The sequence below is a fragment of the Armigeres subalbatus genome, chromosome 3, assembly GCF_024139115.2.
Source record: "Armigeres subalbatus isolate Guangzhou_Male chromosome 3, GZ_Asu_2, whole genome shotgun sequence".
Classification (NCBI taxonomy): domain Eukaryota; kingdom Metazoa; phylum Arthropoda; class Insecta; order Diptera; family Culicidae; genus Armigeres; species Armigeres subalbatus.
In genome coordinates, this window is record NC_085141.1 from 2967976 (window position 1) to 2995106 (window position 27131).

At 39.7% G+C, this 27131-nt stretch overlaps 1 protein-coding gene across 1 annotated transcript in view; it reads left to right on the forward strand.

The window, feature by feature from the left end:
• The first annotated feature begins 8582 nt into the window (after positions 1–8582).
• Positions 8583–27131, forward strand: part of LOC134219693 (uncharacterized) — a 48438-nt gene continuing 29889 nt past the window's right edge. The window contains exons 1-4 of the mRNA XM_062698513.1: positions 8583–9082; positions 23064–23186; positions 23300–24031; positions 24126–24236. Coding sequence (XP_062554497.1) covers positions 8652–9082; positions 23064–23186; positions 23300–24031; positions 24126–24236 — 1397 coding nt within the window. The 5' untranslated portion in view covers positions 8583–8651. The remainder of the gene's footprint in view (positions 9083–23063; positions 23187–23299; positions 24032–24125; positions 24237–27131) is intronic.

Consider the following 27131-nt stretch of genomic DNA (forward strand, 5'->3'; position numbering starts at 1 on the left):
GGATGGGATTCTGAACAAGCCACGCAACGATAACCAGATGTTTGAACCGCGCTATAACTTGTTCGTGGGACTACTTGGGACTACTTGGGACTCTTCCTTGAGATCAGCAGTTTTCGAAGTTAGCAAACTTAACACTCGAACTCGTTTTTGAAGGAACTCCGTTAGATCCTTGATGGAATCCTGTTCCTTGGAAGCCGAATACTCTTTCCATGCTCGACGTGTGACAGGGTCTAGGCAAGATCCTAGCATGTCCATCAACAATAAATCCTTGTAGTCCTGGGGTTGAATAAGCCGATCCAAGTTTTGGACGATCCGCTCGAAGCCTTCCAGCAAGGACTGAAGTTCCGAGACTGACTCCTTAGCCAACGCTGGTAGTTTGGACAAAGCTTGGACTTGCCGAAGCCTTAGCAGCTTGCTGTCGTTGTACCGTTTCGTCAAAGTGTCCCACGCCCCCTGGTAGTTCGTCTTAGTGATGGACAGCGGATCTATGAGTGCCTTGGCTTCACCTGTGAGACATCCCTTCAAATAATGGAATTTATCGACGTCCAGGAGATCGGCCTCCCAGTGGACCAACGAGATGTACAAATCCCAGAAACTCAGCCACTCCCCAGCCAACACAAAATCGCATATGTTAGCAAATAAGTATACAAGGTGGAGGCGATATAGGCGCATTCCTCCATTTAACTGCATGCAAAGTGTACGTATATGGCCTCCACTTTATACTCTTGTTCGCTATGATATACGATCTTGTGTTTGCTGGGTCGTCCATATTGCCACTGAAGGTTTGTAGCTGGATTTGTGGAAGGCGAACATGTTCCAACGTAGGCTGCGACTGCGATGCAGCCAAAACACGCGACTGGTTCAATGTGGCATCTTCCAGCTCCTTAGCCTTCTCCATCAATGACGTCTTTACCAAAAAATACCGCTGCACAAACTTTGCCCTAACTTTACTACATTCCTCTTCCTCTTCACTGTAATCGTCATGCGATTCTACTTCGACTATAGCCTCACTAATAGCTCCTCTAAGTTATCAACTCTAATTGACACCTGAACTGCTGTGGTTTGACCATCCATGGACTGCGAAAACTTGAGAATATCCTCAAACATGTACAGGTACGAGTTGAGTCGCGTCTGCAACGATCGTAGGTTTTGCTCCTTCTTCGTCGTGGCCGTCTTCGGTGGCATCTTGCGGCAGGTGTATTCCAGGAAACGATTGAAATAGAACAGTTGTAATATTCCGTATTTCCGTCTAGCTTCGGCTAGACATATACTGTAGAGCTACTGACCTTCACAAAAAAATATCTGCACTCTCTACAAGTATGTATGGCTGCAATCAATCAACGGGTGGCTTTGTTCACGCGCATGCAATCTCGTTCAAAAGTTGTCCGCACCAGAATCGCAATGAGGAAAAAACGTTTATATAGTAAACAATAACATCCTTCGCCTCGGCAAGGCATATACTGTCTTAAACTGAACTGACAGACCAATTTATGGTACTGATTTCCAAATCACAAAGTGCTATTCACGGTAATCGCAACTGTTCCTCCTCAATGCGTAAAACGTGCAAGAATGCTTCGGTCGGCCTCATTAACACGTCTCACAAAATTTGAATTAATATCGATCAGCCAATGCGTATAGAACATCAATCATGCATCATCCGTGTTCAAAAGAGGATGAAAAATAGCAAATGTAAAATCCAAAACGTCTTGCATCGACTGGTCATATACTATAGTGCGATTAGTGTTCTATTTCACTAACCTGGACAACTAATAAAGTTGATTGATGACCAGTGATGCTGTACCATACATCGACAGTCGGACGTGATGAGGTTTTGCTGATGGTGATACTGATGTGAATGTGGATGGGATAACGCAATCCAATAGGAATGAGGGAGAGGGACTGTAAACAGTGTAGACAACAACCTTCCGTGCACTATGTTTACGGTACTCGTCACTGAGTGGCGATACTGGCGTTTCTATCTATGTTGTTAAACCTGCTACTCTATGTTTTGAGATTTTCAAAATTTTCGCCATGAGCTCATGGAAGAATGGTAGTTGGAAATCGATGAAATGTATGGGAAAATCAGGTATTTTGTAAATTTATGGAAAAGGGGGTGGTTTTAGAAGAAAGTAGTGATAAGGAATGAAATATGAGGTGAAAAGATTATGTCCTACATTTTGGTTGCACTGATTAGTAGCCTAATAGTAATGAAATTTCGATTTTACTACCATTGAAAAAACGCCATCTCTTGCATTGTACGTTTTGACTGGTACCTTATTATCGCAGCGATAGCAGCAGTTTGTTTTGATTCCTCTCCGTCGCGTCGTCGGTATCAGATCAGTGCAGTGATTTTGAAACAAAAATAGTGGATGTGAAGATTGTCCGTGAAACCTAGCGAAGGCTGAACATATATTCGTGTAATTAATTACCTGGACCCCCAACAAGGGCCACTTGCCCGTTTGCTGAAGTGTTCTGATGATTTAGTGGGCTTCGTGGCCGTGCGGTTAGCGACGTAAATCGTCTAAACGCATGTGCTGTGGAGTGTGGGTTCAATTCCCACCCCGGTAAGGAGAAAACTCTTCGTATATCGGAAGGTTCTCCACTGGTCCACTGGGTGTTGTGTTAAAAATATCCTTGTCCGTTGTCTCATGCTAGATGTTAAGTGTGTTAACTGTGCGACCTCTGGTCAAAGACGGTGATCCCGTCTTTTTTTTTTATTATTCGGTGATAGTGCTTCCAACGGATCCTTACCCTTCTTTGGTGATAGTGGTTGCAAAGGAACTTTATCCTTCCGGATCGCTGCCAGGCAATCGAATCAATAGTGGTGTTGTGTATAGTGCTCGTGCGAGAAATTGTTTAGGTGTTAGCAGTGTTTTGATTTGGCTTCGGCTGGACATAAACTAATGTGTACCCACCTATGGGACCATTCGTTGATATTAATCCAGCGCAGGAAAATTTCGTCTAGTGTTCGGTAGATGTGGTGTTGAAACCAACCCCGTGAAACAAGCGCAAGTTCTTGAAGCCACCATTTGTTGGTGTGGCGCTAGTGCTGTTCTTGAAGTTTAAAGCTCCGTTCATATTGCACCGATTACATTTCGCGTGGGTATTCAATTATTGCAAAATGATTTTCGATCGTGGAAATGAAAATCCACTAAGAGTAAAACCAGCAGTGATTCAAATCGTTCGGGGCTGTCAGTTTGAATATGAATCTGAAACATTAATTTTCCCAGCAGCTGTTCTAGATTTATTTTTTTACCAGTCAAATGTCAAAAAAATAAAACTGGTATAACACTCCGTTCTATTTTCTGCAGATTTAAACCACGATTGAATCACGAGATTCACATATTTTTCAATTGTTTTGTTGAATGAATGCGTAATTTTATCTACGGATCAATCCACTTTGCAATTACGATGCCTTTTTTGGCAGCAACATAATGATTTCATTTAATTGAAAATTTGAAAAACATGAATGGAACATTGCTGGAGAAACCAGCAAGTTTGTTCTATTTTACACACCAAATTCTTAAAAAGTTTTTCAGCAAACTACTTTACTGTAGAAAATCAGCAATTATGAAGTTTACTGAAAATCAGCATACTTTACTGAACGATCAGTTTTTTCTATCGACTGACAATTTACTGTCAAACTTCAGAAAAAAGTAACCATTTTTAATTATGACTTCTATCATGTTGTGTGATGTGTGAAATTCTTTTTCAATCCAACACGAACCCTCATTCCTGTAAGTATTACATAACCAATTATCTGTACCGCTTACTTCATATTGATGAAAAACCAAGTGGAGAAAAGTCTATCACGTGACTTTATATAGGCGAATTCGAGAAGGATCCAGTGGTAGAGTGCGCTGCGAGAGTTTGGGAGAAAAGTCGTCAGAAGCGATTATTTACATGCAAAATCAAATTTTCTCCATAAAATTTACTTCACTTTTTGGTATATAGTCTCATGTTTTCCACTGGCAATGGATTCTTAAAGTCTTTAAGCAGCTGTTGAAAATAAATCCCACCCAAGTAAGCCGCGAATTAAAAATCCGGGAATTCATAACCAAGATTGTGCGGTGGAGGCACTGCAAGAGATGTGCTGTTTAATCGGAAAAATCATATGCAAGCACACACCGGGTGGAAGCTCATCCCAAAGAAAACAAAATTTTCTTCCAATTTGCGACTATTTCAGCTTTCATAAATGATTGGATTAATAAGAAAACGCGAAAACCGTACTCCCTCCGTATGCTGCCAATGCACTTTTTTGGCCAACGACACTGAAATTTCAGCGAACTATTTGGATTTGCTAATGATTCAGCAAATAGCTGTCAAATGGAATGACTTTCACTTCGCTGAAATTTTCAGTAATTTTTTTTTTTGCTGAAATGATTGCTGATCATTCAGTTCGGCAAAATTCAGCAAAATTATGCTGAATTTCGGCGAAAAAAATTTGGTGTGTATGCTTTAGATTCAAACTAGAATAATGGTCAAAGATTGGAAATGAAACTGAATCACTACTGATTTCACTCTAAAGCTGTAAACCATTCCACCGATTCGTTTAACTTTTAGTTAAAATTTGACAGTTCGATGGTTGTTTCTCTTTGGTTAAAAATAACCCTGCTCTGGAGCATGGTAAGATTTGACGCTTTGTTTGTTAAATTTTGGTCGGGAGAAAATTGGCTCCAAATCCATTTTGTTCCAAATAACTATCAATCTGTCAATACTCAAATGGGTCGGCTTCGGGCTAAAATTTTAACCACGATGGGAAAATAACCATCGAATTGTCAAATTTTAACTAGAAGTTAAACGATTCGGTGGAATGGTTCACAGCCTTAAAACTGAGTTCAATTGAGGCGGTCATTAGCGCTCATAAAATGCTGTACATGACCAAAATAACTGGGTTAGACAAATTTTGAGAGAAATTTAATAAATATATTGTAACTCTATGAATTATCATCCAATTTTGACAATTTAGGGATGCATGAACTAGACATTCAATCCTCCCCTTCATACGGGAGCTTGGCAGAAGGAAGGTCGTGCGATATATGCCATCACAAATATTGCCCTCCGCTCGCTTTCAAATCGACTTCTATAAAAACATTCTTCATGCCTGCCGTATCCTAACGGAACTATCAATTCTATACTTTCGCCTCTAATGCTATCATGAACATGTACGTCCAAGTTTGGAAGATGATATTAGCATTTCCATATCAATTTAATGTTGTTTCACAGTATGTTTACAGGGCCTTCGGGAAATAAATTTATCAGAATCCGAATGAGAACACACATTAAGGTCCGTCTCATTTACCGAATAATTAAACTTGAAAGTGCTAGTTCGAAGATTTTAAAAATACCCTTTAAAAAGGCTGGTGCACTCCCCAAAACCGTTAAAATGTAAATCTATCAAAAGTGATCTTGCTCTGCAAGCAGGGTTATTCGATAATTATTGAACTGCCACTATAAGATATGAGACAGCACACCTACATTTCAGTTGACGAAATCAATTCATCTATTTGATCTTGACGCATAAACTCTTTGACTACACATTATAGTGAGAATGTGGGCGTTGAAACTAAGATAAATTAATCTACTTAATCATTGTACGTGTCATCGACAGGTGTTTTATGAAACACTATTGAAACCTTTTTTCTTTGCATTTGATCTGATCCAACCGGAAGTGGATATCGCATTGTGGATAAAATTTTGATTTATACTGGACCATTTGTGTGTTGACCGAATTATAGTTTTTTGAAGCATAATGGATTTAGCGTTAAAGTCAGGAGATTAAAAATTATAACTATCGGGCTGCGAATGATCATGTACCGGAAAAAGTTCTTTTAGCTAACGAGAAACCTAACTATACTGCCCATGTCGCAAATGTGTAACATTTGAATTTTCGTCGATTATGAGTTAATCTTAAGAACCCTAAGTAATCTACGAATAAATCAGATTAATAGTGATTCCAATTGTTCTGCTGAATTTAATTTTAATATGAATCTAAAACATATAAATTTCTTTTGTCGAGTCGATAATTCAAAAAAAATGTGCTGTCTGAAAAACCGACGATATTTCGTCACACGGTTCCAGCTTAACCCACTTCACTTGGTAGGGTTTGGGTCACCGAGAACTTTTATATCGTTAATTTGTTGATATTTTTCGGTGAAAACTAAACACACACTTCCTATTTTGCATGACCTTTCGGCCTACTGCTTTTCAGGCACCAACAGAAAGCAGCATACCGAAACGTCATGCAAAATTAGGAAGTGTGTATTTAGTTTTCACCGAAAAATATCAACCAATTAACGATATTAACCCACTTCTATCTATCACTAGCTCTTCATAAGCAACCGTGAATAGTCATATGCGGTCATATGTAGTTTTAAGGGAAAGCTGGTCGGGGTTCTGTCAAATCGCACCAAGTGTCAACAAAAAAAAAACATATTTCAGGCCAAGCTTTCGTTAAACAGGTTTAATTGATTACAAATTGTATTGCATATCCCTCAACCTCATAACTAAGGATATCCTACACTACGTTTGAATTGACGGGAATTGATTTCCGTTTTACTTTTGCGTGGAAAATATCAGAAGTCAGTAAGCCGCTTGGTCCGGTGTCCAAATTAGACTGTCCTGGAATTAATTTTAGAAGTCTATAGACGAAGCAGAATTATTTTAAAAAAATTGGAGGTCTATATTACAATCACAAACTTGTGCCCGACACAATGTAACGTATATACATTTTCCAGCGCTAAGCCATTAATTGCTTTTTATTTGTGCTGTTTTGACCTCCCAAATGAACTTTTCTCGATACATTTTATAATGAACGAGAAAGGCATCATCACCGCTAGGTGGATTAATCTGTGTTTTTTTTTTTATAAATAGGCGTGTAAAAGTCTAGCTCATGAAAGCAATTAGTAAGCCACTGAAATTTGCGCTGAAAATGTTATATACGGTACGGTAGCCGTGCGGTAAGTCGCGCGGCTACAAAGCAAGACCATGCTGAGGGAGGCTGGGTTCGATTCCCGTTTCCAGTCTAAGCAATTTTCGGATTGGAAATTATCTCGACTTCACTGGACATAAAGGCATCATCGTGTATGATATACGAATCAAAAATTGTAACTTGGCTTAGAAACCTCGCAGTTAATAACTGTGGAAGTGGAACACTAAGCTACGAGGTGGCTCTGTCCCAGTGTGGAGATGTAATGCCAATATGAAAAGGAAGAAGACATTGTGCCGGGCACAAGTTTGTTCTACCTCTCCTCTATAGACTTCCAAAATTCATTCCAGAGGCAGTCTAAATTTAGACACCACACCAAGCGAATTTTTTTGCTGCCTCTTCGAGCAGCATCACAAGTACGAGACACTGAAGACGACCTTACTGTTGAAGTCGAAATACGTATCTGAGGTACAATCAAGTGGTGGAATAAAATGGGATAGTACAAACTCGTCTTATGGCAAGTGAAGACATTCCACTAAAAAGCTTAAAATAATTTTCTTAACATCACTTGAGGTAGATTTGAAATTGAATCCAAACGTGTTTCACTTTATCGGCAATTATGAACTTCCGACAACTATTATCTTAACACAGAAAATCAACATTCTGAATTTTCTTCTAAAGACTTGTATTTAAACCGTTAGAAAATATTTGAATACAAATTTTGGGGTCTTTGTAACTTAATTGAAAAATATTTTTTGATGCAATTAGTACATAATCGGCATGATAAAATTATTATCCCAAACTTCGTCCTCGACCCAAAATCGTCGTCATCGGCGGCCGGCGTGAGTAAAACCACCGGCGGTGGCGCACAGCACTGCACCCCTTCATTTACAAGAGTGAGAATTTAGCCTCATTTCCCCTGGATCATTTTTACAGATCGATGACAAATATATATATATATTTTGGTTATTCCAATCAATATTCAGCAGTAAATCTCGCTAATGAAAACAATAATAAGCAGTAAATTTCATCTATAAGAATATATAGACTGATCAGGTTCGCTATCATCGGTCTTATTAAAATGTGAGCTCTAAACATACTTGTCGAGCCACCATGGATCGTCAAGGTCGATCGTCTAGGCGTGAAATTATATGCTTCATTCAAAACATGTAGCAGTGTAGCACCTTAACTCACTAGCATAGGAATGTTAAAATAGGGTGCAAGACTACTTCGGCATCACAAAAAAAATGTGTTACTATTCAAATAATGCTATCGCGTATCTCTCCAGACACATACGGAATCATTGTCGAATCAAAATAACAGAAAACTTTACTTCAGGTCCAGTATGAAGTAAAAACCCTACAAGACTTGAATTCAACACTACTCAAATAAATCAAATTCCTAGATGCAATTTGTCCTCCCTTTGTGCGCCGCCGGTGGTTGCATGCATCAAGAAGCAAAGCAAAGCTAATGTGAGCAGATATGAATTCCAGTACCTTAAATGATGCACCTCAATCGCCAGGTTCGACTCTATTGTTCTTGTTCAACTACCAGCCCGACTGTTGCAACAGCGATGATATAAAACAATCGGTTTGCTTAAGTGATATAAAACTCTGAAATGCCATGCAAATAGCCCTTAAACGCACGTTGACAGTTGACGCAGTAGTATCGTGTTCCTATTCAGTAACGAGAATATGCTTATAATTTTCTACTTGAATTGAAAATGCATTTCTTTTTATTGTTGATAGTGTTCTTGTCAGGATTTAGTGAAAAATCTATAACAGCTATTGAAGTGCACGAAAATGTGAATGAAAATGGAACAGATCCTGAATCCGGTGCTGAATCACCGCTGAAAACTACACTTCCAAACAGTTCCGTTCAGAATGGGTCCCAGTTGGCGATCAATGAACCCGGTAAAAGTGTCGTTATGACAACAAGTGCCGTTGATTACAGCAGCAACAGCAGTGGTAGCCAGCAGCAGCAAGTGAACGACAATAACCATCAGCAGCATCACCAGCACAGTTCGAGTTACCGCGATACGCCATTACAGGTTACGCCAACTACGACCGTTTCCACTACCGTCTCAGTGAGCAGCACGGGGCCTTCCACGGCGTTATCATCGGCAACATCTTCTTCCGGATCGGCTTTTAAAGAGTATGTAACACAAACGGCAGCCGCTGCAACAAGTGATTCGCTTACGTTAGGGAAGATCCATTAATTACGTAACGCAAAAATTGGACTTTTTCAACCCCCCCTCCCCCCTATGTCACACTTTTTGTATTAAGCTTCTGAAAATTTTGTATGGGTCGTCACACTTCACTCAACCCCCCCTCCCCCCTCTAAGCGTTACGTAATTTGTGGACGTTCCCTTATTCGGTTTTTGGGTTTGTAGATGGCATCACTCAGCGCAATCTGTAGTCGATTAAATAACCCATAAAGCAATTGGTGGCTTGCGGAGCGTGGCTGGTGGATGTTATAAAGCGTGTCAGATTTATGTTTATTTCGTAAATTGTGTAAATAGGTCAAACTTTCCATCATTGAGTTAATCATTTCGATTGTCATTTGTTTTCTGCAAAAGAAAAACAAACATTTCTAGTACTATACTACGTGTACTCTATTATTTATTTGGTATTTTCTGTTTTTGTTATTTTTATTGTGTCATACATGACACGGTGTCTTTGTACAATGAGGGTTATTTGCAAATCAGTATCTCTAAAACAGCCACTGCACCCACTGTTTAACGTAAGTGTATTTTTAAAATGTTCTATCGGGTGTAATTTTTCCATTTCCTTTTCCATTACACAGTATTCATTATCAAATATTGGTTAAAATTGACAATTATTACCACATGCACTGGCTTATGGCCTCAGGTGTTATGTAAATTTAGAACTACCGAACTAGGGGTAACGGCTCAAACCTTGGCCCATTATGCTACGGCTGAGCACATTTATCGCTATAAATCTTCATATATTGCATTTCCAACCAGAATTATTCCACCAGCCGGCTTGCTTACATTTGGTATTGATGCCAAATAGCAAAAAACGACGATGAATGTCCGCAATATCTCATTTAAACCAGCGAAAGTCTCGAGAGAAATGGACAAAACATCGGCATCCTTGTCCCTATCATGTGGATAAATTTTCAGCCCACTTGGGACGAGTGATTGTTGATTTCGAACATACGAAAGATAAAGATGGGTTGCTGTTTATAGCACCAGTCATTTTGCTTGCGTTGAATAAAGGCAGCATGCAAACAAATAGAGAAAATCAAATCATCTTATTGAGCGTGAAATCTAATTGGTTGCATGAAAAATACTAACACACTGATTGTGAGAGTGCGTTTTAGATTCCCCCAATAGCACGATTACCAAGGACATGCTAACGAAAATACTATTATATGTATCATTTATTTCCCAAATATTTACCATAAAATGAAAACTGTATTAAAAACTGCAATTGCAAAAAGGCTACATGTTCTAGCCCTCATGTTGTGCCTTCAAACAAATTACATACGTTAATTATTGACTGCCGCATAATTTTGAGATTTACTGCTAGTTGAAACCATGGCAGTTGTGTTGCTTTCGCTCTCGCGATACTCTCAAAGAAACTTTTTTCCAAAACGTAAACAATGCTTTAGGTGGGGATGATGCATAACGCACTACTGAAGAAAGCCAATTGTAAAACTTATTCTAGGCAATTCCTTGCTTTGTACTGTACATAAACAGTTACAACTGTGCCAACTACCTGATATTATTACACAATTATTCATAAATACAATTATTGGATGCTTGTTTTTAACTCTGCCTGCATTGAAGTTTCATGATTGGTACGTGCGTTTGATTCTACTCCTCTACATATCGATCAGCTGTTGTGAATCCTCTCAAAACTCTCACGTGTTTCAACTTCCCGAGTTGAAAGAATACTTTTTCGGTATCATTTTACAGATCAAAATACTTTTTGCAAGCAATAATAAATCTTAATTATGATGAAGGTATTTGTCAAGTAATTTGACTTGAAATTATTCACATGAAATGACGTTGAAAGTTTATCTAATGAAACATACGATCCATTGTATCTTTCCATTATTAAGTGAGAAAATGTCTGTAGGATTCGTGCGAAAGATGATAAAACTAAATATTCATACACTGATTGTATCATTTATTTGTGAAATTATGAAGAATACGGTGTATCGAACCACGAAAGGTTGATGCTTGAATCGTGTTTGGAAGCCGTAAGGTATGCAATTATTTTTGGTATGTTCTACGAATGAAAGCGATTATATCGTGATTCGAGAAAAGCATCAAGAGGGCCCATTCACTACATGACGTTTTAGGTTGTGGGAGGGTACTTGTCTGAGCGTTAAGGACTTTATAAATTTTAGAGCGCTACCATACATGAAGCGTTACTAGGGGCTGGGTGTGGGTTGATAATAGTTTAGCGTTATGTAATTTGCGAAAGAAACTTTACGGTTGAGTGGATTAACCTGTTTTTACAAAAATTCTCAGCAACCTAATCGCAAGCATCGTATATTCTATCTGCAGTTTTCGGTTATTTTCTCCAGTACGGGTTATTGGTGAGAATGTTTTGATTTCAGAGTTTCACCTATACTAACGTAGTGCTACAAATCGAAAGCGCATGCCACCATTTGGCTACGGGTGCACCCAGTATTGTCCAAAAAAGTTTTGGTTTATTATGTCGCTATACTAATGGAAATTGTGAAATAAAAATGATAGCTGACATAGTGTGGTTGTTATCCATTCATCTGATGTGCGAAAGCAGGTATGTTCATTCAGAAAACTCTTTTATTTGGCAAATGAAAAACTCTAGCACAGCCAGCCTGCATAAGTCAACGAAACATGGCTGCTAAAAACCCGAGTGAAAGTGATTTTTCACGCAAGATAATTGCTTTTAATAGTTTAAGAAGTGTATAAATCTAGAGTTATGAAGCAGATATATGTTTAATACACTTTTCTAAAGAAGCAATGGTTAACACAACCCTACAAATCGACGTATTATCGCTGGAATGTTGATTTATTTGCGTGATGAGCCAATGTTACATCCAGGGCCAACATTACCGCCGGTTACCCTACCGTAAAGCTTAAATTTGATTTAAAATTGTTAAGCCTTTTAGTAGATTTAAAAAAAAAATTGTCAAATAAAATACAAATTAACGGGAGAAGTGACAAAACATAAACTTTCACTTCTAACTTTCATTCAAATTAACGGGAGAAGTGACAAAACATAAACTTTCATTTGAATTTTTACCAAACTGCTAAACTATGTATTGAAAAACACAGTACAGTCAAACCTCCGTGAGTCGATGTTCAATAATTTGATTTCGACTCATGGAACCAAAATATTATCGTATTAAAAAATGTTTTATGGGTTACTGTGATGGTCCGCATCTCGATATTTCCGATTACTTCCTGTTGCAAATGCTTTTGTACAATTTGCCTTGAATTTAAAAATGATATCAAAGCTTTCAAGTGCTGCCAACATTATTAAAGAAAAGAAAAAGAATCATCCATGGTGTCAATCTTGTGTTGTTGTGTATTATAAAATGTATGCCTATTGTATGTAATGTCTAATGATACGACGTTTTATTATGTCAGTCGATTTACAGCTTTACTCAATTTAATGAAATTCAATTAAACAATGAGGTTATACACAAAACCTGATAAGAAAATTATTTTGAGTTTTTAGTGGAATGATTTTACTTGTCATAAGACGAGATCGTAAAATTCCGTCGAGTCGAGTTCGGAATTGTACGAGCTCGTCTTATGACAAGCACAAAACCTGATTATAAGAACTTAAAAAGGATCAACTATGTCCACTCTTCCCTATTGATATCGTTCATACCGGAATAAGCCCAGTCGTCGTATACTGATATTTACCCATGTTAGGTTAATTAAAGTAATAAATAACAAGTTTTGAATCAACAGCCACAGTAAAACAATTTTCGTTTCCATCCACAACCCATTGAGGATGTACAAATTTGCATCGCTGCAGCGTGATCAGCGATCAGGCAGCTGAGATAATACGGAAGAGACCACTTGCGCATTGCGAGTACGCTCACGCTTGAGATCGCGACGTGATGATGGGGTCTATTGGACCTGTTCGCTCAGCTCGAGCCTGCCTGGTCGGTTCCGTTTTCTACTTGTCCAACGGTAGGAAGCAGTGTGCTACCATTAGGGTTTATTGGCAAATTACATAACGCAACCTTACAAACTTTTCGCACAATAAAGTACTGAGACTGTATATTTAGTTTATGAATTTAAAAAAAATTAACTTTAAAATGACAGTTGCTAAATTAAAAATGATCCGGTCCTGAGATTCGTTATGCTTCTATATAAGATCAATAACTATGTATTTGCTCTGAGAATATCGACATTTCAGCACTTTCTTTGCCTCCGCAAATGATTGCTTGATGATTACCACCTGCATGCTAAATGGCCCCCTACGTAGACGAAACGACCACTGCACTACTTTAATCCAGCACTGTGACTTAACGGCTGTAATAAGATTATCTATGACAAAAGCGTATATGGGCTGAGTCGAGGTATTCTGTTTCCTGAGTAAAAAAGAGTGACATCTTTTTGAAATGGCAAGCAGGCTAATGGTTCGTCTGCCTCCGTCCTAGTAAACAATCTAGCAGGCCTCCGGTAGCGCCCAAAACCTGTCACCTATAACGGTGGGAAGTAGGTTCAGATGCACCATTCCTGATTTACGCCGATCCGGCTCTGAACACGGTGTTATAAGACATCGGAGTCAACCCTTGCATGGATCTTAAGCTTCTTATTCTTCTTCTTTTTCTTCATCATCATCTTCTTCTTCAATGGATCTACATTTCAACTGGAATTTGGCCAACTTAGTATTATATTAGCATTTCCTCAGATATTAATTGAAAGCTTTTCTATGCCCTGCATTACATGAGTATGTATCTTGAGTGGCAAGTACAATGTATACACTATGCCCAGGGAGTCGAGAATGTTTCCAACCCGGAAATATCCTAGACCGGACCGAGAATCAAACTCGCCATCTCCGGATTAGCAATCCTACACCCAAAATAATTCTGTGTGACATTCTTTGTATATAGCAATTTGTATCAAATATCGCATTCAAACCGATCAGAGAATGTCATACTTGTAATACAGCTCATTGCATTAAGTCGGTTTATTTGGTTTCGATCAATACATCCAAACGAATCTTGTTGGCTCCTCCTAGAACAAGTATATGAATCTTGGACAGCAATATAACTTTAACCCACACAATCTTCCCGATTCCATTTAGCTTGATGACGGAAATGGACACAAATATGCATAGTGCTTATTCCACTCGTATCACTCATTGCTATCCCTGTTACCCTTCCACTTGTCACATCTGCATAGCATGAAACGTGGATTATGATTGCCTTTGGTTGCGTCGTTCCTCGTCTGGTAAATAATCCAGGTGGATAGCGTGTCAGTCTAGATGTGCTAAGTGTGGAGGGTCCGGGTTCAATTCCCGTCTTTCGCCGAATTTTTTTGTATGGTTGCTGAGGTTGTCGAAGTATACAGCATTTCATTCCTCGATGGGGGTGTGTAAAATTAGATTCAATGTAGACACTAACACATAACCAGTTCTTATTTTCTCGTCACCGGAGACCTAATGCAAGGGCCTGCCGTTTACTTAATACAATCTGTGCATATGTCGCAAATTATGGCCAACTGCACGCGAAACTAATGCGAAATTGCAATAAAATGTTGCAATCTCTGGTTGAATGTTCAAACAACGAAGGAGCAGTCGGGGTGAATGTTTTCGCAAAGAGTTGGAAGCTACAGCGATCTCCAGTGATGTCGCTAGTCTACGAGCTTTATGACTTCGTGAAGGACAAGCACAATGTTTACACTAAGATCAACCTTCTAGTGTCAAGCATCGATTCCGCCGTTAAAGCAATCGAACATGAACAATCGCGCTGAAAAAGAGAGCCAAATCAGCTGGAAAGGTGCTGAAAGAAGCTTCGGAGCATACAGCATTTGAGGCACAGCAGGCACCTAAGATTCCCCTAATCACTCGCACGGAAAAGCGCGGAAGGGGCTCGCCTGGAGAGCAAGGAGGTCACGAAAAGGCAGCGGAACGTGCAAGACTTTGCCAGCGTGCTAAAGGAACGCGTCAAGGATGGTGACTCGCAGACCGTGGAATGCCAGTGGGAGAAGAGGAGAAGCAGAAGGAGAATGTGGAAAAGAATAAGGAGCAGAAGAAAAAAGAAAAACGTCGTTCTCTTCGGGATAGAGTCAAAGGTGACGCCCTGATCATAGAAGCGATTAAACGTCGTACGCAGCGATCCAGAAGAAGGCGAGAGAGGACTCGTAGCTAAAAGACTTGGGTAGAACTAGGCGTACTCAGAAGGGGGAGTTGCTGTTCGAGCTGAAGAAGTATCCTACGATCAAGAGCTCGGCCTTCCGGGAGCTCATTCCCAATTCATTGGGCAGTGACGGTAACGTAGGAGCTCTAACGCAGAAAGCAGTAGTTGAGTGCAGAGACCTGGACCTGGACGAGATCACGACGAACTGAGAGATGCACTGGCCTCACAATGCAAGCTGGGGGAAGTGAAGATGAGGATTCGACTGAGGAGAGCGTACGGTGGTACACAAGCAGCAGCGATACGACTACCGGCAGAGGTTGCCAACAAAATGGTGGAGGCGGTCAAGGTGAAAGTAGGACGACACTACCCATAATTCCATTACCCATAATGCCATTACCCCAAAGGCCGCTATCCCGAACACCACTACCCCGAATGCTGTTACCCCTAATGGGACAATACCCCGAATGAGCCAGTACCCCAAATCTGTCACGCTGACGTGAACCGCAAATGCCGCCGACCCTCTGCATTGTGCATGTAAACGTGCTTCATAATCACCCTTTAAGAGTCCTGAAGGGTAGGGGGGAGATCACGTTCTCATGCACAATGCAGAGAGTCGGAGGCATTTGTGGTCAACGTCGGCATGGCTACATGGGCAACAAGGTTGAAGTTGTTCCTTGGACGCTCTAGTAAAAGCATCGGATTCTAAAGCGTGGTCTCAGAATCGCCGAGTGGGGGAGAGGGTGAGTAAACGTGAGCGAATGAGAGTGAGTGAGTGAGATTGAGTAAGAGTGAATGAATGAGTAATAAAAAATGAATGAGTAAGTAAAAGTGAGTGAGCGAGTAAATAAGACTGAGTGAGTGAGTGAGCAAGAGTAAGTGAGTGAGTAAAAGTGAATAAGTGAGTAAGAGGGAGCGAGTGAGTAAGTGAGTAAGAGTGAGTGCATGAGTAAAATTGAGTGAGTAAGAGTAAGTGAATAAATGAGATAGAATGAGCGAGTAATAGTGAATGAGCGAGTAAAAATGAGTGTCGGGTATGAATCAGCGAGTGAGTAGGAGTGAGTCAGTGAGCGAGTGAGTGAGTGAGTGAGTAAGTAAGAGTTGGTGAGTAAGAAAGAGTAAGTGAGTAAGAGTAAGTGAGTCAGTAAGAGTGAGTAAGTGAGTAACAGGGAATGAATGAGTCAAATTGAGTAAGTGAGTAAGCCATTAGAGTGAGTGAGTGGCTATGAGTGAGTGAGTGAGCGAGTTAGAGTAAGTGAGTAAGAGTGAGAAAGAGAGTAAGTAAGTGAGTGAAAGTAGATGAGTGAGAGTGGGTGAGAGAGTAAGAGTGAGTGAATAAATAAGAGTGGGTGAGTGAGTAATAATTAATGAGGCAGAGCGAGTGAGTAAGGGGGTATATGTATGTGAGAGAAAGGTAGATCTTGTTTGTCTTCGGGAAGTCGTGTACGTGTTCATTTAAAGAAGGTATTATTTCCTCTGTGTGCTTGATATCTGCGGTAAGCCGCGCGCCTACAAAGCAAGACCATGCTGAGGGTGGCTGGGTTCGATTCCCGGTGCCGGTCTAGGCAATTTTCGGATTGGAAATTGACTCGACTTCCCTGGGTATAAAAGTATCATCGTGTCAGCCTCATGATATACGAATGCAAATGGTAACCTGGCTGCGAGGCGGCTCTGTCCCAGTGTGGGGATGTAATGCCAATAAGAAGAAGAAGAAGAAGTTTGATATCTAGCAAACGCGTCCACTTAACTGCCGTAATCTGAAAAAGTGACGTATACGCCATTTTCCAAAATTGGTGTTAACGAGTACTACTCATTGAGATCTATAACAGAAAAATGGAAAACATGCATGTTGTAAAATGGCTGTTACGTCACTTTTCCAGATTACGGCAGTTAAGGAAGGTATCATCTCCTCTGTCTGCCTTATGCAGGGCAAACGCAATCATTTCTAGAAGGCAAGCTTTCCCCTGTGTGCCTTACACCGGGCAAACGCATTCATTTAAAGAAGGCATCATCTCCTATGTGTACCTCATACCGGAAAAACGTGTTCTATATCTATTGAAAGAAGGCTTTATCAATCCATTTCGTAGAATAGTACGTTTCTAGGTTATAATGGGGTAGAATGACATTTTTAATTAACACTCCTCCGACCGTGATAGGTTTTACTTACACGAACGACCATGCCTCGAAATACACTATTTTCAAATCGCTATATCTCAGCCGTTAGTGAACCGATTTGAACAATTTAAGGACTCACAAATTTTCCCGTCTATCAAGATTTGTCTGAGATGTTGAGACCTCCGATCGGATCAAAAATGACCTCTGTGGACCTCCAAACGTCGGAGCAAGTCGTGTTTTTCATACAAATTGCGTGGTTGGTGCTCACCAGCTTGATGTTCATGCTAATATTAGTAAGATATTTCGAAATCCGTGAGATTTTGAAAGTTGCCGTCTTTACAATTTTGTTCAGGAGGCCAAAACCATCCTGCCGCTTATTATATTATTTTGGAACTCGTCCGCTTGGCGGCGCTAGTGTATATGAGAAAGATCGCTGGGTCAAATATTTCGAAATCTGTAAGATTTAGAAAGCTGCCGTCTTCTACAATCTTGCTCTGAAGTGTGAAACCATACTGTCGCAGATCATATTATTTCGGAACCCGTCCGCTAGGCGGCGCTAGTGTATATGGGAATACTCGTAGGGTCGAATATTTCGGAATAAGAAAAATGACGTCTTCTACAATTTTGTTCAGGAGTGTAAAACCATACTGTCAAAGATAATATAATTTCGGAACTCGTCCGCTTAGCGGCGCTAGTGTATATGGGAATGCCCGTTGGGTCAAATATTTCGGAATCCGTAAGATTTAGAAAGCTGCCGTCTTTTACAATTAAGTTCAGGAGGCCAAAACCATACAGTAGCAGATCATATTATTTCAGACTCATCCGTTTGGCGGCGCTAGTGTATATGGGAATACTCGTTGGGTTAAATATTTTGAAATCCGAAAGATTTAGAAAGCTGGCGTCTTCTACAATTTTGTTCAGGAGGCGGAACTCGTCCGCCTGGCGGCAATAGTGTATATGAGAAAGCTCGTTGGGTCAAATTTTTCGGAATCCGAAAGGTTTAGAAAGCTGTCGTCTTCTACAATTTTGTTCAGGAGTGTAAAACCATACTGTCAAAGATCAGGACAAAAAATCGATTTTGCTCCACAGTGCTCATCTGATTCTTTACCATGTTCTGAGTGTCCACTGAAAATTTGAGCTAATTTGGATTAAAACTGATTTAGCACAAGCCGTTTCAAGTTTGCATGCAAATTGGTATGGGGAAATTTATTTTTTCATTATACTGTTAATGACGCTTCCCCATCAAGCGCATGTTAAAAGAAAACCTATATAGCTAAAAGGAATACTCAACAGCTTATTCAAACCTAGGATAGGATGTGACAATTGAATTGCGACTGCCTTGTTGTTTCCTCAGTCGATTGCTTCGACGAGGTGGTGTCCAGTGCTTCCGAATATTTTTTATGCAAAATCCGCCGAATAATCTTATATATAAAAATGAAATGGTCTGTGTTCGTATCTGCATAACTCGAAAACGGCTGGATGGATTTTCTTCATTCCTTTGGCAAATATGTTCGTTATCGTTTCCGACGGGTTTATATGATATTTCCTCATGTAAAAATCACGAGTAAGGTTGATTAAATCGTGAAAAACTAAAATTAAGAATCGTATGGATATTTCGCATGGGCAGTTCTCAACGCGCATTTTCGCCTACTATGCAGGACAACGTCTGCCGGGTCGACTAGTATATATATTAAGGTGGCTCAAAAAACACTTTTTCAAATTTTTTGATGGGCCGCCCTCTTTTTCGGTTCTATTTGATGCCCTGATGCTCTGGACAAAATTTCAGCCAAATCGGTCAACGTTTGGGCAGTGCTAAACTCGTTGGAAGTTTATATGAAAAAATGTATGCAGAAACATTCAAAAACAGTGATTTGCAGTTGGACGGCACAATTTACGATCAAGAACCATGATACTCATTCAGTTCTTGTAAATTAAAATACAGAATGATATGCTGAAAACCGCGAGAAGATTAGAGTTTATTACGCAAAGATATTAGCATTTTACTGGAGTGTTGTAGGGGTGAATTTATTTCTTTTCAAAGGTAAAAGAAACGAAATTTGCTCAAACCCCACTGCAGAGAAATGCTAATAACTTAGCCGGGCAAACTCGAATCTTCTCGCGATTTTCTGCATAACATTCTGTATTAAATTCTCCAAGATCTGAATGAGTATCATAGTTCTTCATCGTAAGTTGTGTAGTCCAGCTGCAATTTACTGTTTTTGGATGTTTCTGCATACATTTTTCCATATAAACTTCCAACGAGTTTAGCACTAGCCAAACGTTGACCGATTTGGCTGAAATTTTGTCCAGAGCATCAGGCCATCAAATAGAACCGAATAAGAGGGCGGCCCATCACAAAAATTGAACAAAGTTTTTCCCATACTAATTTGAGCCACCCTAATATATATAAAATTCATGTTTTCTCGTTGATTTCTTCCATATTTCGTAATCAAAGATGCTACGTACTATCAGCAAAAAGTTTTTACATGGAATTAGATGAGTTTTACAGTGAAATGGGTAAAAACTTGCTTAATAATGCTTCAAATCGAGTATTTCAAATTAGCATAACCCTTGAGAATCATGCATACATATTTTGCAGTCTAGCATAAATTCATTTTGCCCAAAAAATCAAAAAAACAAACTTTTGAATTTTGTCATAAATTTCAATTTAATTACCAAGCAACACGGCCAAGGTAACAACAAGCTGCCCTTTCGAAAATCTGATACCGCCGATCGAAGTAATCGATTGTCATTTTCATCCAATCAGCAACCGGTACGATTTTGACAGAAAATCGGTACGATTTTTAATGACTAATTGGCACATCCTATCCTAGATTCAAACTAAGTAGCGCAAGCCATCCGATGAAAACAGTTATGTTTTAAAATGGTTTTCAAAATGCATTACAAAAACATTTTGTCACAGCTCCCTTATACAAGTTCATTTTAGTAAAAATGTTACAGAACTTGTTTGTGCATACCGGGGAAAGACTAACAAATTACTTAAAATAAACTTCTTGTGGCTCAATTACAGCAAGCTAGGAAAAGATCTAGTTCGCTACAAATAAGTAATGTTAAATCGACTGTCTAGACAACTTTGTGACATATTTGTTTTGTCATACACTTTTACGACTGGTTTTAGACTAATTTCATATACGCTTAATCAAAGTTATGTTTTCGGTGCTACTTGGGGGGGTACTTATGGGTCCTGTATAGCCCCGGTGGTGCTTGAAAGATTTCCATAATGAGAGATGTCCAACGATCGCTTTAACCTGTTGCCAGGTTAGATTTCAGTCGATTTTTTTATTTCTTTTTGAGGCTGCGCCGCCATGAGCCTTTGGGTCTGCCTCTGCTGCGATGTCCCGCTGGGTTTCAGTCTAATGCTAAGTTAAGCTTACTCTGCATATCAGAGCGCCTTTGAGTAAGGAGTGCAACGTGATCAGCCAATTCAAAGTCGTTTAGGTGATTCACGGTTATAGGCTGCCATAGCAGCACGCGGTTTGGTTCTCGGTTAATCGCACCTACCACCTACCTAATCTCGTCGATTACGATGAAGAACAGTAGCGGTGATAGAATATATCGTTGCCTTGCACCAGCTACGATCCGGATATGGTCGGATTATACCCCGCTCTACACGAGAAGACCTCGTACTGTGCCTTGATGAAGCCGATGAGCCTTGCGTCTCAGGGCACCCCACGTTTTCTCGTGATTGACATGGTCAAAAATGTTTTTAGCAGTCATTGAATACCAAGTAAAGGAACTCTTGGAATTCGTTGACTCGCTCCAGAATGATACGGAGCGTAACAATATGGTCCACACAGGATCTTCCTAGGATAACTTTGCATAGAACTTTTAGAAAAGTACACAGCAACGTAATGAATCGCCAGTTATCGCATACAATCAGGCTACCCTTTTAGGGCATCCCATTTTCGGTATTCCAAATACTTGATACTTGATAGGCGGTGTATCTGGGATATTACGAAATAAACGATGCAGTAGTTGAGCGGATGTCACGGGGTCAGCTTTTAGCATCTCGGCTGATATGTGATCGACCCCTGGGCCTTTGTTCGCTTTCATGCTCTAGATGGATGTTTGAATAATCTCTAGCAGTGATGGAGCTTCAGTATTGACGCGTGCTATACGTCGGAACCTAGGCAGACCATGCCGGGTGGTGGTGGCCTGGCTGGCACTTGGAAAAGTTGCTCGAAGTGCTTATTTCGTACATCAAGAAGGCTCCGATTCCATTTTCGGCTGACGTAGATGTAGTCGATTTGATATTCTGTAAAGCCTTCACGGGAGACCCACGTAACCTCGTGAACCGGTCGATGAAGGAAGAGCGATCCCCCGATCACCATGTCGTCATTATCACAGAACTCAGCCAACAGCTCTCCAATTTCACTCATTTCTCCGAGACCATGGCATCCCATATTGCGCTAATGGTTCGAGTTGTCGGGTCCGATCTTCGCATTGAAGTTGTCCGGCATTCTTTGTTCTCCAAAGTTTGGCCAACGGAATTCACTTAGTCCTAAGATTTCAGGCTTCATGCTTGCCAATGCCAGTTTACCCTGCTGGGCTAAGGTTAAAACGTTCCATGCTCCTATTCGTGTCCGATGTTTCGCGCTAAGAGTCGTTGCCGTAAAATCAGTTCGTATTGTTTAATTGTCGGATTTTTGCACAAACTAATGTTTCGGGAACAGTAGGTTGTTGGCCCAAGGTACTTGATGCACCGGAATGGGGCTGTCAGCTTAGGTATAGCTTCCGGGGAGTAGCATTTCATACTTAGCCGTTCGATGCCAGAATATACGCTGTTGGAACCACACCTCCTTGGTTAACAGACGCTCGATCAGTCGGTCGGTTTTTCGAACAATATTTGTAAATCTATGTAAAAGAAAGAGCTGAAATAATTGTATTTAGTGAATATATTCAATCTGTGAACTTGACTGTAAGGGTGACTGCTACTAGATTCAAGCTTATTTTCATATGCTTACAAACAATGACTTGAATCGCGAAATGTTTTGTGGTTCGTTTTAGCGGTGAGCACACATGTTATCAAAAAATAGAAACTTTATGCAAGATTTTTTTATGATAAATGATCAGAAGGTTGGATTTATTTGTCAACTTCGTTTTGATTAATTGGTGAAAATTATAACTGGAATCTATGTACTGGCACTGTGAACGAATTGGCGCATAACCTTAACACCAAGAGGAAAACAAAAAGAGTAGAAAAATGACCATTTAGATTGTGGTCGTAAACCGATTCCGATGGAGGAGTTGGTCTTCATCAAGCAATGCACACACCGGTAGTGGAAAGCAACATTCCATAGCTGGTGCGGAATTCAAAGTTCCTACTCATCGCGGCGTTTGTCATCCGCTAACGGTTACCATCCTCCACCTGGTGGAGCTGCAGTGCACACAAAGTGGCTCAATCAGTCCGGCTCATTGCAATGCAGCGGGGTAAAACGTGTTACGATACACTTTCACTCGCACAGGTTCGGTCTTATATCAGCCAATTAAAACTCCAATTGAATTACATGATGACGGTGATGATCGGTTTGATAGAGGACGGATGTATTTTTAGAGTCTAGTCTTGCGAGATTGCATGATTTATGCCGTAGGAATCTAATTTGGATCATTTAGGTGGATATTTAAAAAAAACATCTTTTATCCTTTATTCAATTTTCAGAGACAGCGTTTTGAAGGACATTGTAGGAGCAAATCTATCGCAGCAGCAGTTGTCCGCGTATAAAAAGCGTCAGCTGTATTCGAGCGCTTTTCATTTAACAAAGAATGCAACACTCGGAAGAAGGTAATGCTTTCAACTGTCGCTAGTTGTTTCAAGAACGATTCAATCACTTCATCAACGCTATTAAACATCCTAATGTTCTTATTTCAATGCACAATTTTAATACAACATTCTAGTTTCGGCAAGAACCCAAATCGTCAATCTCAATCGGCCAAAGAGTTTGTACCATCTCAGGAGCTGACTCATTTGTATCAACGCTTCGAAGATCATCGGCCCTTTCTTCCATCTCCCCCGATAGATGCAACCTACCCGTCCAGTGTGATTGATAACGATTCCAAATGGTTCGGCGCGAACCACATCAATATTCCGGAATCTTTTCAAGCTCCCGAAATCAAGCACCATCTACCTCCGAAGCTCGAACATCACAAGAACGGTAAATACCTCTGGCTTCCCAACGGCCAGACGCACCACAACGGTGCCAGTTTCGATAGTCCTTTCAGCAGAAACAAATCGCGGTTGGCTACCCCTCCGAAGGGAAAATGGAAATGGGTGCCTGAAGGGGAGGAAGGTTCGGACCCACAACTGCAATCCGAGACGCCCATTGAAAACGGAAAGGCACCTGACCTTGAGAGCAAGATTATAAGCAGCGGTCATCACTACTTTAGGTTCCCACCGCCGCGTGGCCATCCATATTCGTTCGATGCCGGTCAATCGCCGTTCAGTAGCGACGAGACAGGAAGTGGAGGATTCGGTTCACCCGGCAGTGGCGGCGGTAGCAGCAGCAGTAGCAGTACTACGACCGATCCGTTGATGTATTTCTTCGGGCCCTCGCCAACGGCTGTGGTGGATGGATCCAGCTCGAGCAAGTTGAAAACCGGTGTCACGGGGGACTCGGACGCACTTAAAGGGTACGTAATTGGCTATAATTGCATGCGAAGGGGCTTCGTTCCGGTCGTTTTATTTTATAGCTAATGAGGGCCCTTTATCCGTTTGTCTCTGTAGAGTGTCTCCGTGGAAAAAGATCATCCATGTACTGTCTGCGGCGATCCCTATTGGGCTCATTATCTCCGCGCTGACTCCACAGGTTGTCTACATCAATCCAAACATGACGCAGTGAGTAACTGAATGGGCAAATTGAATTCAAATATGATATTTAATTGGGCTTGGGCATGAATAGTTGATCGATTAAATTAGCCGTGCGTGATACGCCTTTAAAAAATATTTTATTGGAGGTTACCAAAACATTTAAGATGGAAAATCGCTTTCTATAAACTGAATTGATGCTCTTGCTTTTCAACTTTCTTATAATGAATCTTATTAAAATCAGGAAAAGTTGGGCGTTGACGATGTCAATATAGTTTCCCAATGTACGATTATGAAATCAATGGATCAGATTATTTTATCGAAGCAGTGGCGCCATTATATATGAATAAAATATATTTGAAGGGTCGTAATTAAGTCGTAAGTTGTGATTGTTCCATAGTTGGAACTAGATTCATCTGTAACTCTTATACATCTGTAATTTTTATCAATCTGTAATTTAAAAACGACAAATGGCTAATAGTGCTCTTCTTACAGGTTTTGACACGTTTCATGGAAAATTGGTACCGCTTAACCTTCGTAATGCATTTGGGGTCTGTTTTGAACATGAGATGATTTAAAAAAAGTTTTGAAACGAAATGAGATAGGGCATGAAATTTTCTGACTGTCCTAACTTTTGGATACGAAAAATTGTGGGCGGTGACCAGCTTTCAGTGACCTCTAGGAACGCCACAGCAAAAAAGTGGCACACCGTTCATTAGAGGGCCAAAAATGACAGCAAATTCAATTCACCCCCAAAAGTTCTTTTTCGAACAAATTTTCTATCTTTTGTATCCAAATTATATGTATGAATTCCGCGTTACAGTTTGATTTTTGAAATTTGGCAAATCTGGTTCCCAGTAATCGGGTTTGAAGGAAGGTAGATTTTGGGAATGCTCACATGTTTTTTGTTGCAAAAATCTTGGCTGACCAGATCATTTCGTTGAAACAACGGGACAAAAACGCTTGGGCTTTATTTTCATGTTCCGTGTAATTAGTTAGAGATTTTTTTTAGAGTGAATCAATCACCACCATAAGCTTATATCGTATTAAGCTAGAGTGGAATCAGTAGTGATTGAGTTTCATTCCAAATTTTTAATAACTCTAGTTTGAATCTGGAGCAAAAAAGATCAAATATCAAAAACTTTTCCAATTCTGAACAAATCTTTCACGTTCAATCGATTCTTCATTTTATTTAAGGCCAACTTCCCAAAAAAAAGCATATTATTCATGCCTCTAAGTATTTTTAAAATTTAAAACAAAAATTCAAAAAAGTGCTGTTTCTAAGATTAGCTTAACATTTGCTCGATTTTAAACGAACATCTCATGTATTTTTCAGGCCGATTCACACATACAGCACTTTTTCGGCAATTGTTTCCGATTTAAAAAAAAAATAGTGGCCTCAAAAATATAAATTCATTGCGAAAGTTAACCTTAAATAAGCCAAAGAATCGATTGAGATCGAATCGATCGACAATAAAACGAGATGCAATTTTTGACGGGAAAGATCAATTGAAAATAACAAAAAATAGTCAAAGTGCTAAAGTACCAAAGTATAGGGTGGGATTATTGATCTGCTATGCTATATGAATATAAGTGTGAGAAAATCTGTGGATGAGAAAAACAAAAATCTCAACAAGGAAAGAACACGAATAATATGTAATTTTAATTAATTCAATGAATATGGTTGGCACATGTGAATAAGCGACGAATCTAATCAATTCACTGTCCTTTTTGATCGAAATTGATTCAAATGACGCTAAAAGTAGAATCCCACAAATCCCCCCCACACATTGGGAAGCGAAATTTACAGACAAGCTCCTGATTCGTAAACTAGCCTGATCTGTAATGTACGTGGAGACTGAAATCCGATCAAATTTTCCCTTGGTTTGAAACTGCCCTAAACTCGATTTTGTTCAGCTGATTTATGAATTGTTATTAGGCCGATACAAATATTTAAGAACTATTTTGTCTCTATTTTGAGGGGCCAACAAAACAAAATTCGGATAATTTTGAGGATATTCAAAACATTCTTAAACAAATCCAAGGAGTTTTTTGATTTTTTTCCATTTTAATATTTATTTTTTATTATAAACCACCCCTTCCCCCCCCGACCTTTCGGAGACCAGTAGGACAAAATGTTAATTAAATATTTGTATTGTCGTCGTTTTTTTACAGTGGATGATTTTAAAATATTCAGAGTTATTCAGAAAGGCTTTGAAAGATTATTATTAATTAAGTTGTCAATAACTGTTATAAGCCTTAAGGAAAGTTGATCCATGCAAAATATATAACGGCATAGATAGCATTCTTTTACAAGCAACACTAATAACATAACATCTCACACTTTTTTGATGGGTTTCGTCCACTTAATTTGTATTTGGTTTTAGATTCCTGCCTAAAATATTGAATTTGTTTGAATAATATGGAGTTCTTTGGAAGGCCCTTAGGGGAGCTTCCGGAAGCATCAAAATCGGCCATTTTCGAAATGTTACAAGCTTTGTCCTTATGGGTATAAAACTTCAGCATTTTGCAAGATAAGTAGAATAATGACATCCGGATATGTTTCCGGGGATACTGGCCATCCTAAGGTCAGTTTCGAGGCTCTAAGAGCCCAAGTAGCACACGCAACATCTTCCTAAAAGCAACTTGTTTCTATTCAGTTTCATTAAAGGCATTGGGAAACATCAAAGCAGGAAAAAGTTGCGTCAAGATGTCAAAAATGTTCGAATTGTGATCAATGTTTAATTAAAATAGCAATGCAGTACGTGTTTGACATTTGGAAACAAACAAAGAATACTGCACTTCATGTTGCAAACACGAAACAAAATCATTAAGTTGCGTATTTTTACCATGTAACTTCAATGCATCTTACAAAATTTAATTGTTTGTTTAAATTAAGTTGCAGATATGTTGAATGTGTCTTCA